At 37.3% G+C, this 18,040-nt stretch overlaps 3 protein-coding genes across 3 annotated transcripts; 2 read left to right on the top strand and 1 right to left on the bottom strand.

Annotated features, from left to right (window-relative positions):
• Positions 1–3,707: 3,707 nt before the first annotated feature.
• RHIMIDRAFT_274739 (uncharacterized protein) lies at positions 3,708–4,718 on the top strand. The gene has a single exon (XM_023612489.1). The coding sequence runs from the start codon at positions 3,752–3,754 to the stop codon at positions 4,499–4,501; it is 750 nt and encodes a 249-aa protein (XP_023461173.1). The 5' UTR covers positions 3,708–3,751; the 3' UTR covers positions 4,502–4,718.
• A 258-nt stretch (positions 4,719–4,976) lies between these two features.
• Positions 4,977–12,032, top strand: RHIMIDRAFT_232034 (uncharacterized protein). Its single transcript, XM_023607711.1, has 6 exons — positions 4,977–5,366; positions 5,426–6,098; positions 6,152–7,966; positions 8,024–11,502; positions 11,555–11,683; positions 11,744–12,032. The coding sequence occupies exons 1-6, from the start codon at positions 5,002–5,004 to the stop codon at positions 11,877–11,879; spliced, it is 6,597 nt and encodes a 2,198-aa protein (XP_023461172.1). The 5' UTR covers positions 4,977–5,001; the 3' UTR covers positions 11,880–12,032.
• A 42-nt stretch (positions 12,033–12,074) lies between these two features.
• RHIMIDRAFT_274737 (phosphatidylethanolamine N-methyltransferase) lies at positions 12,075–15,587 on the bottom strand. Its single transcript, XM_023612488.1, has 9 exons — positions 15,306–15,587; positions 14,906–15,252; positions 14,621–14,852; positions 14,373–14,573; positions 13,940–14,318; positions 13,630–13,878; positions 13,438–13,575; positions 12,429–13,386; positions 12,075–12,373 (listed from the first exon to the last, which is right to left on the bottom strand). Exons 1-9 carry the CDS (start codon positions 15,436–15,438, stop codon positions 12,320–12,322), a joined length of 2,691 nt encoding a protein of 896 aa, XP_023461171.1. The 5' UTR covers positions 15,439–15,587; the 3' UTR covers positions 12,075–12,319.
• Between the last annotated feature and the right edge of the window lie 2,453 nt (positions 15,588–18,040).

Below are 18,040 nucleotides of genomic sequence, written 5' to 3'. Positions count from 1 at the left end.
CAACGCTATTTCCAGTTCTGTACTTGGCTTCATACTTTCATCTCATCTTTTGAATTGATTCTTGCTTTACCTGATTTATTTGTCGGAAAAAAAAGTGTCTGTCTATCTTGTGAAATATAAAACTATTTTCTAATATTCCTTATCATATTTTTTTGGTGAAAAATAATTTCCAAAATACTCAAAAAATTCAAAGTTCACAAAAACTGTGAATTACTCACGAACAGCCGTGTACTATTCACGAAAACAAATTTCCCTGATTGATTCTAACACAGATGCTGGGTATTGCACAAGACATATACAGAAGAAAAACGACAAGGATTCAAACTGCGCGTCTACTATTGAATTTAACAGATAACCAAAGTAACTTTGTTGCTAAAATTATTTTAAGTATCAAACGTTTGATTAAAGATTTACCGGAAGAAGTACCAACAAGTACCTAAAGGAGTTCGAATTGTGTTCGAGATATCTACAGGCAGCATTACAGCCATTACTTGACGATTCTTCTAGAAACGTAGTCTTCAGATGGACTAACAAATTTAGGTCAGAATACAAAAAAAGACTCATATCAAGCTATCAAAGAAGCGACCGAACGGCTGCATAGCTATCATTGAAGACAACAACGAAGAAAGAAATGTTGGATTTGCGAAAGTAAAAACGGCCAATGATCGAACGAACCATTACAAAGTGAACATTGATCTTTATAAGCTAGGGGTTTTTTGTACAGTTGCCGAAATAGAGACGAAAGATGTGGTACGACCCATCCTTTGGTTCCGCAGATTCTTCAAGCAGCGAAAGTAACCCACCCACAAGACAAGAAAAAATAGAACAATGCACTTAGAAAGCTATAAAGAGATATAGGATATAGAAAATTTTGTATTTTATTGTTATTAATTTAAAACTACGAATAAAAAAGCGCGGCTCAGAGAGCATTGACCACATCTTTCGTTTCCATTTTGGCAACTGTACGATTTGATAAGGACGATGGGAGAGCACTTAGCTATTTGGACGAGAAGAAATACTTAAAAAAGCAAAAAGTCAGAAAATTACAGATCATTATGGGTAATTGAAGAAGCTGTGCACAATTTTAAAAGCTGGAAAATAGAGGATGGTCATGTTGAGATGACTTATCAACGCAAATTTGCTAATATTTTGGACATACTCCTGGAGGATGAGGATTTTTCTGTGTATAATGATGAAATGCTTCGATGGGTACTCAACGGATGCAAACCTTAAATGGAGATGAAGCGATTGGACGAAAAATCGACTTGTTGACTGGGACGAAGTATGATGATGTGACTATTGAGTTGTGTTCTATCGAATCCAAAACGCAAAATGCAAACGATACGATCATGAAATAACAACAATCGAAAAATATTAAAGCAAATGTACACATAATAGACAATCTCAGCAGCATTAGCAAGCAATCAAAAAATATATTATACATGGATCGGAAAGGAGGAGAGGGTTACTTGGCCCAGGTTTTCCAGTTTAAAGACATCATGGTATCTCATTTTATTGAGACTCCATATATACCGAGGTATCTTATAGAGTTTAATGATCTTTGCTTTTGGAGAGATAGTGTGGTTAAATTAAGCAGTGAAACCAGGTTGGGTGCATATAGAGAAAGAAGAAGATACATTGTCGTAGATGTTAGTACCTCTTCCCGTTTACTCGTCAGCCCGCCTAGATCACCTGTCCAAAGGCCATTAGCAATTCAATTTTTTACTCCTACAAAGAAAAGAGTAAGAAAAGTAATGGAGCAAGATGATGCGAACTTTGAGGTATTGTAATAGAGTTTACAATACAAAATCTTTATATCGATCAACTTTATTTTTAACAAGTATAAAAAGACAATTCTTTTTAATTCTTCAAATATTCATTTAATAAATCATTTTCGTTTTGAATCACAACCTTTTATTTTTACTTTTATCTTTCATTTACTTCTGAATTATCCAATCAAGTGAATTCAGGAACCTTTTTATCTTCTTTATTATTCTTTTTTTTTTTGTACAACTCAGTCTGATCAACTTTACACGATTTGGTGGTCATACATCAAACCTTTATTATAACTTTACCTTTTAAACACGTTTGCTACAAAGGTTACGAACACACAAACTTCTATTTTTATTACCTTTTACAACACACTCAAACCTAAGGCATACAAAGTTACAGTATGTACTTCCACTCACTATGACTCGATTATCGCATCTAGTTTTTCTTTAAGATCGAGTTTCATAATCCTCTTAACATCTAATCGCTTCCTTCTTTTACGGGGAGCTACATGAGTACTGTCTTGGTTCACGATATCACCTTCATTATTTTCTTGGGAGAATGCTACGCGCGCTCCGTTTTTACTAGAGACACCCAGTTTTTGTGTGTCACGCTCTGTTTTTGTTAGAAATATACCGTTTTTGTATATAGCTTTAGTTTGCTTAATGAAGCCCCTCAATAGTAAACCTTTATTGTTTAGTTGGCTTACACGATGGGCATGTAACAGTTTTGAAAGCTCAGCTAATGATGTAAAAATTAGAATATATCGACTTAATAGACAAATATTGAAGAAACGGAGCGTGACACACAAAAACTGGGTGTCTCTAATAAAAATAGAGCGCGTGGACGGGTTTAAAGTGGTTTTCACATTAAGAGAGGACTGGGCGAAGACTATGTACTGTTGAATATGAAGCATTAAAATTTAAAAGAATAAAGATAGGGTTAAACAAACTAAGAGATATAATGTCGATTGATATTATTATAATGAATGTAATGTAAACACGATAATAGAAGAAGATATAAAAAAGATGTACATCGACGAGTCCCTATATAACCTCTTTATGCATTATATAAACCTACTTTGTAGTCGGCCTTTTTGGATTGTTCTTAGAGTATAGATTAAAGTAGTTTCATTAGTATTGTAAGTTAAATACGATACTATTCAGATAAGATAGTTTAGATTGAGGTGCCCCTAGTAAAAAGTGTGCTCACCAAGTACTTGTAGATAGTTGCCTCATTTTCAGTCACTCGAGGGCTACTCAATACTACCCAGAAACTGAGAACATGTAGTCATTTATTTGAATATCAACATTGATGCATATCCTGATTCTTACTCAGTGCTTATAAAGAACATACCTATTTTTTTTTTTTTTTTTGAAGGCACTTGTATGCTAAATTGGGATATATGTAATTGAGATATCTAAGCAGTGCATCTTTGAAAGATAAACCTGATAAAATGGTAAACACAATTCAGATTGGAACAATTTTAAATTTTTGATTTCATCTTTATCAGGCAAAGTAATGACTTACTACCTAACGATTAACTTGCTTCATTTTATAAAAATAAAACGTTTGAAGAAGCTGTCAAAGAAATTATAGCAATAGTAATTCTAATAAACTGTTTTTTTTATACCATTATCGAGTTCTCTCTCTTTCCTTGGTGAGATATGATGCCTATATTACACAGTTGTGAATTAGTGGTGCTGTTTGATTATATAATATTAAAAAAGATCAAAAGCAAAGGCAAAAAAAATTAATAAGTCTCTTTCTTCAAAGTATTCAATTCTTGTAGCTTTTAAATATCCAAAATGACTTGTGTATGTGTTTCATATCTCTGCTGCAAACAGGAGCATTGGCCAGATTAAAAAAAGGTACAGTTTATTCAAGTGCCGATTCAATAAAAATGAAAGGCTCGCCCCTCCTCCTCCTTTTTGTAGTAAGTTTTGGAACTTTTTTTCTTTCTTTCTTTAAAATTGGAAACATGTCTTCATTACTTTCTTTTCAGCTTCGTCAACAACAACAACAACAGCATCAGGAGGACCAGAGTGGTATTCCTTCTCCACCTAATTCCTTTTGTGGTGAAGAGCAGTCTAATACGATACCCAAAATAGTTGTAGAACGCAGAGACTCTTTGCAGACAGTCTTTAATGATATGTGCATCAGAGAATATTCAGCTTCCTTACCTGAAAATTATACAATCGAACATACAGCACACCGTAGAGCTTCTCATGCTGCTTCAACCGCTACAGCAGCTGCTACGGGTGGCTTAACCATACGCAATAACCGTAGACAGTCCGATGCATTTATTAAAAGAAAGAATCGTGGACTTTCAGAGTCTTATAATAACGGGCAGTATAGATGTAATGAATGTGGAAAGTCTTATAAACATCCAAACTGCTTGCAAAAACACAAGTGGGAGCATTCTGAAGAGTGGGAACTTACTAAGAAATTCCCCTTAACCAAACATCAGCAAGTTCAAATGCTCGAAGCAGCAGCTATTTTAATCAATATGGACCGTAGAGCAAAAGGCCTTAATGAACAGCAACAAGTAGATAAGGAAGAAGAAGAAGAAGAAGAAATAGAAATATTTAGAGTAGACGATGAAGAAGTGAACCAGCATATGGTTAAGATAGAAGATGAAGAAGATGATGAATCGATAGTGATTGATGACGAAGAAGAAGAAGAGAAAGAAAGGTCGCAATCACCAGAAATCTTTATGGATGATATTTAATTCATATTGACTGTAAAGCAATATTTATTGTATTGTATTTTCTTTAAACAACAATGGTTGGGAAAGAAAAATCAAATATTTATATCCCCGCTTAAAGTGTAAGTGTACCTTTATATTTCCAATAATAAACAGAGAACTCTCGAAACATGGGCAGAATGATAAAAATACATGAAAATACGTGTTCTCTTTCTGTACCCTCTTTTCATTTCTCCTCTCATATAAAGGTCATCTATATATAGTCTTTACATTTCACAAAATGAAGAAGAATCCATTGTTTCTTTCTGCTGCTGTTCTTTTGGAATAAAAGAGGCTTTATTGTCATTGATCATGATAAAGGATAAAAAAAGTTGTTGCATATTCACTAGAAAGAATGAGTATCTTTGCATGACGCAAAGTCATTTTAAGCGGCGTAATTTTCAAAAGCAATCCCCCTCTCTCCTTTCTCTTTTCTTTTCTTTTTTTCCCTTTTCTTTTCCCTCTCCCTCTTGTAAAAAAAAAAAATGTCAACGAATAGGTCATTTAAGAATGAAGAAGGATCACTATCAGATTTTCTATGGCAGACTCCACTTTTATTCAATTGTCATTTTGGAGAATACGCGAAACAAGCTATTTTATCTCGTTGCTATGAAGAGCTCTGGATGAACAACGAATCTATTATGCAACAATACTTTTTCTCATCTAAAGAAGAACTTTTGCAAACAATACGTCGTCAATCTCGGCCCCACGATGGACGAGAACAGAGCACTATAACTGATCCTAAATCTTTGCATTCTAATCAAATACTTCCAGCTGAGGACTTATCAAGTCAAAAAGGAAGACAATGTGGTCATGTCTTTCGAAAGGGTGAGCCTGTTTATCGCTGCAGGTATGTATAAAAATAAAGAAAGTGTACAAAGAGAATATATTAATCAAAGTCGATTTTAGAAACTGCGGATTAGACGACACTTGTGTATTCTGTAGCAAATGTTTTCACGCAACCAACCACGACGGACATGATATTCTGTTTTCTGTCAGCCCCGGTTCTGGAGGCTGCTGTGATTGTGGTGATCCAGAAGCATGGAAAGTGCCACTACAATGCAACATTCACTCCCTAAGTACTCAAGATAAAGATACCCAGATACGTCTTTCAGAAACAACTTCACTTGACTCTGCTCTCTTATCAGCAATTCGCTTTACTATTGTTTCAGTTGTTGATTTTTTACTCGACAATTTTGCTATTGCACCCGAGGAAGTAGCACTTAATCCTTCAACAGAAGATTTATTAAGAGAAAATAGATACCAACGTAAGCAACTTGGTCGAATTGGTGTTCCCTTGGACCGTCCTACTCTTTCTCTTTCTCAGAATACGACCATCATGCAGGATATACCAATGGATCAAACAGAAACAGTTGAGGAAGATGTTGATATGGATAAGGATAATGGAAGTGAAAATAAGGCTACCGGATTTACAAGCAAAGAGCAGGATGGTGAATTATACGCCTGCATCGCTTGGAATGATGAAGCGCATGCGTTTTCCCATGTGTTAGAGTCTATCATGACAGCTACAGGTTGGGATTGGGCAAAGGCTAAACGTATTGTTGATGTTATTCACGTTCATGTATGTACTGGTGATATATCATACAAGCTCTATTATCTAATTCTTCTTCTCAGGGACGAGAAATCATTGCGGTTTCAACAGATATCGAAGAACTTCGAAAAATAGCAGCTCCTTTATCAGCCATTAACCTTGGTGTGACGATAAGACCAGCAAAAGAGACATTCAGAGAGCAAGTTGCAGGCTTGCTTGTAGACTGGCTTAATGAATTAATAAGCGGCAAGCATAAATTCTTTTCAAGCATCCTTGGTGGAGATGCCATCATTCGTGATATGTTGTGCGAAGAATTGTGCAGAGAGTGGGAGCTTCGATTACCCTTGGCATTACTAGCTGGCGGCCCTCCTGCTAATGATGATATTCCTGAGGACGACAGTATGAAGGAGGATGTTCCAATGATTAATCCAGTTACAGAAGATATTGAAATGTATGATCCTGATGAGGATGTAAACAATGGTAGTAAAGCAGGAACGCCAAGCTCAGAAGACTCAAGCCACATCATGTATAGGAGCCACTGCGATATTGCATCTATTGATTGGGATCCAAAAGCCATGATTAGAGAATACTATGCAGTGCGGCAAGAGGAAGTAAAGTTTGGAGAATCTATATTACCAGAAACTGCTTCCAAAACAGCAGATAATCATAGTATGGCCCTTGATTCTGAAGCACAAAAGAAGGCTACAGACTTACAAAAGGAATTTGTGACAAAACTTCGCTTGGATTATTTAATGTTATACGACCTCAAGCTCTGGAAAGAAATACGTATTGCTTTGCGAGAACTCTATATTGCCTCTTTAGCATCTAATCCTTACTTTAAAAAAATTCTCGGCAAAAGATTAACCAGAAATTATGCTCGTTTGGCCGAATCCTTTTTGCTTCGAGATCGAGAACCAGAAAACTCCATCATCCTATTCTCAGTGCAACTGTTGACTGTGCCTTCAGTATCCGACTTACTTGTGCACCACTATTATTTCTTTGGACTCATATGCTCGACATTAACAGCTTTCTTCTTGACAGATCGTCTGTTTTTGATTTTACCTTCTGAACGCCCAGCCTATCCTTCACGCATCAACTGTGAATCTCGTGCATTCCGTACGCGTCGCTACTTTAATGCCTTTCACGATCTTCGATACATCATGAACGTGAATATGATAAAACGCGTTCTTGCTCAAGATCCACTCTACCTTCGTCAATATCTTGACTTGATCAGTTTATTTCAAGGAATGAATGGACAATTATGCCAAAAAGACACTCATGTGGAATATGAATCCGAAATATGGGTGAACGCTTTCAATGTGACACTTCAGATTGCCAAATGCTGCCGTCAATTCTCAGACTGCTTTGCCATGCTCCCAGTGTCTACTGAACAAGAAAGAGTCGATACAGCAATTACACTTATGAGGGCTATCTGTCGAGTTTTAAAACAAATCAATGAGTGGGGGAAGCCTAATCCTGATGAAGAAAAAGAGGAGCAAGCAAGGAATGTTGCAAATACCAGCAATACTACCTCAACGAGCGCTTACAAGGTATATGGTCCTTTAACCCAGACTTTCCACCAGGTTGATACAAAATACCTGGATCCTATTAAAGTTATCAAGTATGTTGTTACTGAACAGCCTGTATCATTTCACCATCCTCTTCATTGGTTGCTGTCTGGTCTATTAGAGCATGCACATCTACTCACAGACCATGTTCTAATGAAATCTGGATGGAAAGAAGGTTTTAAAAGCGCCATTATTTCTTTTCAGGAAAATAGAGGTTCTACTGGCGATGTACTTTTGCCTATACTCGACTTCCCAATCAGAACCATTGTGTTTTCATCCCAAATCAGAGCTGGTATATGGGTTCGTAACGGTTATGGTATTAGAAACCAGGTATGCTTGTTCGCTTTCACTATAGAACATGTTCATGAGCTCACATTGATACAATAGGCTCATCATTATCGTGATATATCATTACGAGAGAATACATACGATGCCGATGTGTTCTTATTGCAATTAGGATTTGTCACAGTTGATACGAATCAATTTTTGGCGTCTTTATTGGATAGATTTGATCTCACCTCCTGGTTCCTCGGAAGTACAGCACACGCAAGCTACGATAGTCAGCAGACGATATTCATGGTTGAAGAGCTCTTAAATCTCTTGATCGTTTGTGTATGTGAAAAAGCGAATGTTATGGGCATGTCTATGGCTGAAAAAATAAGAAGGGAAATCATTCACAACTTGTGTCTTGGTATCTGCGCTTATTCTGAGTTAACGAAGCGAATTCCTGAAAGAATCACAGAACATCCAGAGTTTGATCGTATATTGCTTGAAGTAGCAAAATTCAGAAACCCTGAAGGCGTAAATGATCATGGACTATATGAGCTTAAAGAAGAATACTTTCAACAAGTTGATACCTACTTTTGGCATTACAGTCGAAACAATAGAGAAGAAGCTGAAAATATTTTGAAATCAAGATGGAAGAAAGCAAATCCTGACAAAAAAGAAGAAGAATTCTTCATTTTGCCACACACATCCAAGATCAATGATGGCCCATTTAAATACCTTGGACAGTTCTTACATTCTACCTTATTTACTCAAATGATTACTTATACTTTGTGGAATATTCGTACTGGGGATAATCACAAGAGCGATACTATCCTAGACCAAACACTGTACCTCATTTTGTTAGCTCTTACCGATCAAAACAATGACTTGAACGGCAAGCAGGAAGGATTCTATCAAAACGCATGCGACAAGTATTTCAAGGTATCATACAGAGATAGTGAGCCAGAAGATTTGAAAGAAGTTTCCTTGTTTGATCTTATGACCATGCTTTACGATGATGAAAAATTCAGTGAAATTAAAAGTAGACTTGATTGGATATTCCAGGCTCTTTTGAATGGTAATGTTGAAAGAACCTGTCAAATTGTCCAAAATTGGAAGACAAAGCAGAAGGAAACAGCTTTAGAAAACGCTCGTAAGAAAGCTGAGGGAGCTTCTGAGCTATCTGATCTAGAAAAGAAAAAGCTTGCTGCTAAAGAAAGACAAATGAAAATCATGGCACAATTTGCTCAAGCGCAATCACAGTTTATGCAACAAAATGAAGACCTTTACGATGAAGAAGATGTTACAACAGCTGATGAATCTTTGAACCAAAAATTAAATGAACCAACTGATACAGGAAACTTGAATAGGTTCTGCGCTTATCCTACAGGCACATGTATTGTTTGTCAAGAAGACGTAAATGAGCGTTCTCTACCTTATGGACTCTTAGGACTTATTCAGACATCCAACATACTACGAGAAACTCCATTGGATGACGATTCATTCTATGATGATATATATAGAACAGGGCCAACTCTTGACGTGCAATGGGAAGATAAGCAGTGTTTACCTGATAGTACACCCACTATTTCTGGATTCCCATCCCAATCGCACAAAACTGGTCTTTACTCATCAACATGTGGCCATCTTATGCATATTAAATGCTTTGAAGTTTACTGCACTTCTATTGATTCTAGACATTCTGCCCAACTAACACGCAACCACCCTGAGAATAGATCCCGCAAGGAGTTCATGTGTCCTTTGTGTAAGTCTTTGGGTAACGTATTGCTTCCCATTTTTTGGAAAGGCAAGAAAGAAACATTCCCTGGTGTTCTTGAAAAAGGTGACGATTCTGACTTTACTGCTTTTTACAAAAGTGAAGTCAATCAGATTGTGAATAAATTGAAGAAGGCGATCGGGATAGCTTGGAGGGTGGCACAGAACAAAAAGACTTCTGGCAGTACCAGTCGTATGAAAGATGTAATGGCTCAGCTTTTGCCAACGCTTCCTCTTCATGGCGGAGAGCAACAGACTACGACTGCCAGACCTGCGCCCCCAGGAGCAATAGAGCGTCCGGATTGGCCACCTCTTGGTCTTGTAAGAACTCCCCGACCTGCACCAACAACTCCTACTTTCACGGAACAAACGAATACAGCCACAACAGGATCTTCAGAATCAAGCACAGAGGGCGATATGGATCCAGAGAATGACTTGTTATTTCAAGCCGCTGTTAGTAGTGGATCATACCCTCCACCGGATGGCAAACTAGGTCCCTTTGATAATGAAATACTCCATACAGCGGTTATTCCCAGCATACCTTACATCAAGAAATCTTACTCTCGTCTATTAGATGTTTTAAGTATTATTTATCAGGAGATATGTGTAGATGAGCATGAAAGAGAAATGTCAACATCTGTTAAAAACATTGATATGCTTTGGGGCATATTAGGTTATACCATCACAAGCTTAGAAATTGCTGCTCGAGGAATAAGTAGACCAAAAGTAAATGAAAATACAGCAACAAATACAGTCTTTGATCAAATACCAGCACAAGCGCAGACGCTTCTTCGAGTCATGAGTGATACTATCTTGGCATATACCACCATTATGTGTCCTTCTGGATCAGACTCTAAATCAAATTCGTCAATGACCCTTGCACGAGTTACCATGCTTGCCCTTGGTCGCATGCGACAGATATTTGAAGTTAACGTAGATGATGTTGTTAACATTGTTAATCACCCTGGAAGAGAGAAAATTGTTCTATATGACAACGCTCCTCTATTAGAAGATGATCCTTTCATGATTTTGACCGAATTATCACTACACTTGACAATTGTTGCTCCAACTGATATATTCCCCTTTGTTCGCACCATGTTGTTGGCTGAAATGGCAAAGATTGCAGTGGGATTAATTCAAAATAGGCTTTCGAGAGCTCTACGTCAAGTCCCTGATCAGTATCATCCTGCAACTAGTGAACCATCGCAAGATATCGCCGTTGCTAAAACGTTTGCTTATTCTTTAATGAATAAGTTACAATTCACTCCTGAGGAAGCCCATGCTACGTTTAAAAAGTTTGGAGATGATGCCTCATTCTGTACCCTGCTCAAATTCTTTGCACTGCCTTTCCTCCGTCGAACATTAATACTAATGGTATCCAGATTCGGTTTAATAATTCCAAACAACATGTCTCAGGAACTGGATGGTGCTTCAGAATTTGATCGTTTACTCAATATCCTGCACCTGCCAAGTTTCGCCGAGTTTCTAAAGCCTATGCACATGACTGATTCCCTGTTGCATCACTGGTGTGTCCAGCTTCTTCGTGAATCAGAGCATAAATTACGCGTTCAAGAAGGGCAGGCATCATTAACAGCTTCACGGCTCTTAAACATACCACTAGATTTACCTACACCTTTATGCCTGATAGCACTACCAAAGAGACTTGATCGCCTATTCGATGAAAGCATGCGACGAGTCTGTCATAAATGTGGCACAGTACCTAGTGATCCTGCTTTATGCCTACTGTGCGGTACTTTTGTTTGTGCTCAAAGCTTTTGTTGTGCAGAAGAAGAAGAAGGAGAGTGCAATCTTCATACGGCAGAGTAAGTAATTATTATAGTGTGTCATCTCAAGTATACTTATTGTACTTGTTAGATGTGGTGGGGAAATTGGTATATTTTTGTATGTCAAGCGATGTGTGCTCTTATTACTCCATAATGGCAACGGTTGGTTCATGAATGCCCCCTACCTTGATCCACATGGCGAAGTGGATCAGGGCTTGAGGTAAATACATACATAATATATTCACTTAATGTCTGACAAGGTTCAAATGATCATCGATAGACATGGACGGCCACAGTATCTTAATCCTAAACGATATGCAGAGATCCGCAAACTATGGTTACAACACAATATCCCTATATATGTTGCAAGGCAGATTGAAGCCAATTATGATATAGGAGGATGGACTACATTCTAAATTGATGAAAATAAACATATTGAATGTATATAAAAGGCTTAGTTCGAGTTTAATGATTTTGTATTGACACATAGAGATCTTGAAGCGATATAATGACATGGGAGTAAATTATAGGACATGTATATTAAGCATAATGAAGTCCTTATATACACAACGCACCTTATTTTATCCAATGTGTTTACAGTATCGACTCGACCCTTTCTCTAATCATATTGATTTGATCAAAGGAAAAGAGAAGCACTCTTTCTTTCACTGGTGGCTCAGTTTATTTAATAGATGCTTAGCTCTTGAGCCTATGCTTTAATTACTATTTTATGTAAATTTACAAATACGCAAATATAAAACCAGAATGCGTGCAAATACAAGGATAAATTACATAAAGTATGAAACTTTTTTTTTTTATACAGGTCAGCCTACAATCTTGACTATCGCTAAGGATTCTATCTTTGTGGATCAGCTGTGAATGGAGAAAGGGCCTTCCTAGCGTTTAATATCTACATTATATATTAGTAAGAAGAAGGAATTAGCTTTGAATATATGAAATATTACTCTTTTCGCTAGTACTGCTGCACATTTATCAGCAAGGACAACTTCCCAAGCAAACTCCACATTATAAACAAGCTGAATGCATTCTACCAAATGCTTGCATTCACTTTCACCCATTCCAACAAATTCTTCCTGAGGTGTATGAGGTATTATATCGACGTTGTGTCCCAAAATATTTTGAGCAAACTTCAACACGACGTTCTGTGTCGTTTCCAAATCAAATGTACAAGGTGTGGAAGGAGCCTTGATTTCAAAAGTCATGGAAGTGGTCATGACATTATGTTTGTTGTCATGGTGGTATCTAAATTCGTATATTCCCACCTTCCATGGTAGCTTTGACCCGCAAAACTCAATGATTCCATTCGTCTTTACAGGTGTTTCAGGAGGAAATACAGTCTCTTCAGAGGCAGTACCAGGAGCAGCGTTTGTCCAGTGCCACAGTCCACGAGAACTTACGTTGGTCAAATGCTTATGCTTATTGGTGCCAACACGATAAATACCAATCCAGTCTTTAGGACCATGGTTTTCAGGGGCACTCCACTCTACTCGAATAGGCTGACCAAGCTCAAATGTGTTGCTATCAAGGACCTTGAGAGAGTAACTAGATAGATCGTACATGTTTATATCTGCAGCTACCAAGGGAATAACACGCGAGCGTGAGTCTTCAAGTAGTTGCTTTGTTTCTTCCAGCACTTCCTGTAGACGTGGGCGAGCGGCACCTACCATATCGCCAACAGCACCCTTCGTCTCTTCAACCGCTTTTTCCACTCTTTCAACTGCTTCCTTCACAAGACGCTCAAGGTTTTTCGTGCTGTCTTGGTTTTCGCGGATGATCTTTCCAATTTCCTGTTGTAATCTGTCAGGAATTGTCTTTGGAAGAGCAACAGCAGCCGATTTCAACGTTTTTGTTAAACCTGCTTCTTTACGAATCTGATCACCGTACAGCTTTCGCATATGAGGACTATATATAGGTGTTAATTTTTTTTTTCTAAACATGGATGCTACTGCTTGCCTTTCAACATATTGGATAAACAGTATATTACAAAGCTGGGAAAAGATAGCCAACGTAAAGACAACACTATTATTGGCGATTAATGCCATTCCCCAAAAAGCAGCTTGACCCATGATTTTTTCAGGGTTATTCAAGAATCTATATTCTCATTTAGAAAAAAAAGAGCTTTTTTATGCATATCCTTTTACTTACCTATAGATGCCCGTATACAGTAACTCGGAGGGATGTTCATCCATAAAGAAATCACCATAAAACCACCCAAACTCACCAAGAACTTCAAATATGGAGACAGAAGTCCAAATGTGTAAAAAGATAAAGATTAAACCCAACGTATGTCGTAAGAGAGTCATTCCATACGTCCAGTTATCAGGTAAGCTATATGCTTTCCAGCAAGTAACAAAGAATGTGACATAAGTCATTGTCAAGGTAAGGTTATATAAACTATATACAAAGGTTCATAGTTAATAAATAGAATATTGAAAAATTGTATGAACTAGCTTACCTCTTCCAGTTTTGAAATGCTTCTTGCACTGTACCACCCCATTTGATAAAATGACGAGTCAAGAACTTGCTGTTGGATTGTGCTTGAAGCAAGACACCATTGCCTACAGAATGAGCTAATCGCCAAAAGAATGCTTGTACGAAAGAAATGATCAGACCAGACTTGCCAGGGACAAGAAGTGGGATGAGAATAGCGTAAAGGATGAGCACGACGGAGACAATATCAGTCGTACGAAAAAGATCAAAATTTTTAAAGACAATCAAATCTTTACGGAAATGACCTGGATGCAGTTCACGGGTGGTCTTGGGATCAATTGTACTCTTTGCATCTACAGGCTGACGCTTGATGGTAGTAGGAGGATTATAGGTCTTTTCGATATCTAAAGTCAAGCAGTTAGCATATAAAAGGTATAAACGTATATGTAGCATCTTACGTGGAGTTTCGACAAATATAAGGAAGGCAAACTGAAGAGTATGTGCAGCAATACTAACAAACAGGACAGTGTAGCTTGCACATAGTAATGAAATACCATAGTAACCAAAGTAACCAATAGAATACATTGGGTGTGGCGCCATTTCGAAGACACCGTCAAAAGTCAGCGATTGTTCTATCAAGAAGAAGAAGTCTCCCCAGTCTAAACAGTACATTAATACAAGATTTGTTTTCAAAATAAAGACTTACACCAAGCAAAGTCTTTGACGACTCTTTGAGCATCAATTTTAACCCAAATGTTAAAAATAATCAAGAATATGCCACCACACCATCTTAGAGTATTTCCCAAGAAAATGTATGATTGAAAAGCAGTATTAAACCATGAAAGAGCAAAACAAATATAGCTTGTAAAATCATTCATCAAGATGAGATCCACCAGTTGTCTAAACAACATCCATGTATTGTATTCTATAGGTGCAGTCTATAACATGGATAAGAACATCTATTTTTGTCTTTATAGTATAAGCTATTTACTTCAAAGTCATAGTCATCACCCATTTTTATACTTAGTTGATGGTGGAGAAAGTTATAGATCTTTGGATTTTCTTCACGATCAAAAACCTTGTATGTTTTTGCCCATTTGACCAGTCCACGGCGATCGCTTTGTTCTTTTAATAGTACACCCAATCCAACATTATAACACAAGCGCCAAAAGAAGAAAATTAATGTAAATAGAATACGCTTCGTTCTCAATGGCAATAAAAAGAAAAGTGCTATTTCAAAAGCCATTGTGCCCAAAGTAATCCAATCGAATGCACTCTTTTTGCTGGTAGGATCAAGCAAAGTTGCAACCATTTCACGAGTCACTGGTACGCGAAACACTATATGCTGTAATTGAGTGCATATTTCTACCATTGACAGAATGATCATTTACCTGCTCCACTAGGAGTCTTTCCATAAGAACACTTCATATCTTTTTTGATATAGCCATCATATTCTTCAGTAAAAGCATTATCTTTTTGTGCTTCCGAAGTCTTTTTCTCTCTATGGCGTAATTCCGATGTCATATTCTTACTGAGACGAGCTAGAGGAAGGAGAAAGAAAGCAAAAGAAAAAGTATTGTTCAGGCACTTGACATACACAACCAAATAAGATTACTCACGTGAAATTAGCAGTCCACCTTTTACTTCTGGTGGGGTTACGCATAAAAAAATCATCGGCAATAAGCCAATAATAGGCACTAGATGCTTTGTACGACTCACGAATAATGGACAACACAGGAGAACCTGTAGCCAATCAAATACAAACAAGTTTCTGTGAAAGGGCACTGTTTGAGCATATTCATAAAGGTAGAATGGCTGAATGACGATTAAAGTAAAAGAAATATGAAAAGTAAGAGTTCATAAAGAGTTTTATCATTTTCGGATGACAGGGCTTTATTCGGATGCATGGAATGAAACATTGCTATTGACTGTAGTAACACTGAGCAACTAGAAAAATAATGAATTTAAAAAAAAAAGTACTATTCGCTTTATACCTATCGAGGTATTAAGGAATGTACTGCCATTATGGAAAAGGTATTCAATCTAGGAGCACCATGTTGAAAACAACTTTATGGATTTGTTGTCAAACAGGTCCATAAGTATAATGACTTTTGAATAATGTTAAATAACAATTCGTAACAACAAGAGGTATGTTTTATTGATAAAAATATTAATATAAAATGGACTGGGTGAGTAGAGACTTAGTTTAAGCTTGTTTTATATCACGTTTTTTAACTCTAGATTGTTTGTCCATAATACCATACGCCATTTCCAGAAAGCCATATCGCGCTGACTTATCGCTTTTTCGTATAAATTGTATTATAAAAACTGCAAAAATGCGAACTTTACTTTCTGAAAAGACTGTATAATAGGATACAGTGGGGCTAGGCGGGGTTGTATTATATAAATGAGTCAGTTGGCTGATTTTATCCAATTCTAACAATATGTTTCTATTATCAGCACGTTGAGTAGGTAATTCTAAAGTAGCAATATCCATAAAAACATAAATAGATTCGTGTTGTAAAGTCATGGAATAAAAATGAATAATATTACCAATTGCTTGAAAAGCCAGGATCATTTCCAAATTATTCGTGTTCGTTGCATTTTTTGTAAAATAAACTAATCGATACAAGTTCTGGTTTACGTTATTTGTGTTTTCACTAGTCTTGATTTCGAATTCACTGATAAACTTTGGTAACTTCAGCAAGGAGCTAGGCACTTCAAATTTCTCAAGAAGGAAGAAAGGGTATAACGCTTCAGATTCTAATGAGCAGAGATAAACTTGCACGCAAAAGCCTTCAAAATATGGTAAGAAAAGGACCTACAGTTGTCAATTTTTAAGAAGAATCAGCCTTACCAATAACCTGAACACCCAAAGCACACTTGACTTCGTCTCTATCTAATGCGTCTTTACAAAACAACGCAGCCCTTGGCGTGTCCAGATGAGTGTCTTGATGATTCTTTTCAGCTGCACTTGCCTTCACCTCAATTCCCGGCAGTGTATGGCCTGTCAGACTCAGTCAAACTTGAAGTATTTTTTTGCTGTAATTAAAATTTAATAGTGATTTTTTCAAAAGTATTTTTGAGCCTTCCGCTGAAAAATTTCAAAAATACCTAATATCTTACCCTCTCAGACTCAATTTCATGAGTATTTGTATTTATCCAATAAAAAAACTTCTATTAAAATTTCTAATCAGACCATTTCCTAATTTAGCACAGAAACCGAGAAAGATGATCCAGGACTGATTTGAATAACGAGCGATAAAGTATAAAAAGCATGAAAAACTAAGGTTTAACATGCTATACGGTTAAACAGTTTTATTTATAATTAAAACCTCAAGTGGGCGCACGATAATAATATATCTTTTTCACCCGTGGCAGGTCAAAAGAGAATAAAGAATTGGTAACTAAAAAACCCTTATGGGATCAAGGGTAAAAAAAAAGTTATGGAAGAAATGATGTTGGACCAAGTGTAAGATACACTAGTGAGGGGGCGGAGAAGGCGGACACTTTTGGTGATGGAGGTAGTCAAGTTCAAAAAGAAGAGCGCAGATAGCTAGTCAGCAGATGGTCCATAAGAGAGCGATTTGAAATGAGCGTGGTTCCTTCATAGGTAGCATGTTCAAAAGGAAGGATAATAGATCAGAAATTGTCTCGGGTATCATAAGTCGGCGGTGCATCTGGAGACAATGAATGACGTGGGCTTTGGTGAAGGATTGGCTGGGGTGCTGAGGATAGGTCTTGTCGTGACCACTGGGAAGCCAACCAAGGCGCCAACGTATATAGCGACTTCTTTCAGATCTGGTCATTGGTAGCCAAAGGATAGGGTCTAGGGATATAGTCGAGCGACAATGTATAAGAAGAACGGAGGCGTGCGTAGAGCGCTTGTGATTGAGGCTATCTTGGCGGAACTTCCTTTGCATCAATCGTAAAGAGCGGCGATCAAGGGATTCTAGGTTTGGTGAGCACAGTTTCCAAATTGGGGGCTTAGAGAGTTTATACCATTGGGAGTGACTTCTATGTTGGCGGATCTATGAGAGAAGATGAGAAAGTAGTGAATCATCCAGGAGGGTATATGTGTGTAGAAGGAATTGGGACTGAAGTAAGTAAGCGCGTTTCTGCATAG

The sequence above is a fragment of the Rhizopus microsporus genome (genome assembly GCF_002708625.1).
Source record: "Rhizopus microsporus ATCC 52813 unplaced genomic scaffold scaffold_35, whole genome shotgun sequence".
Classification (NCBI taxonomy): Eukaryota; Fungi; Mucoromycota; class Mucoromycetes; order Mucorales; family Rhizopodaceae; genus Rhizopus; species Rhizopus microsporus.
The sequence above is the reverse complement of the archived record's forward strand: the minus strand, read 5'-3'. Positions and strand labels throughout refer to the sequence as shown.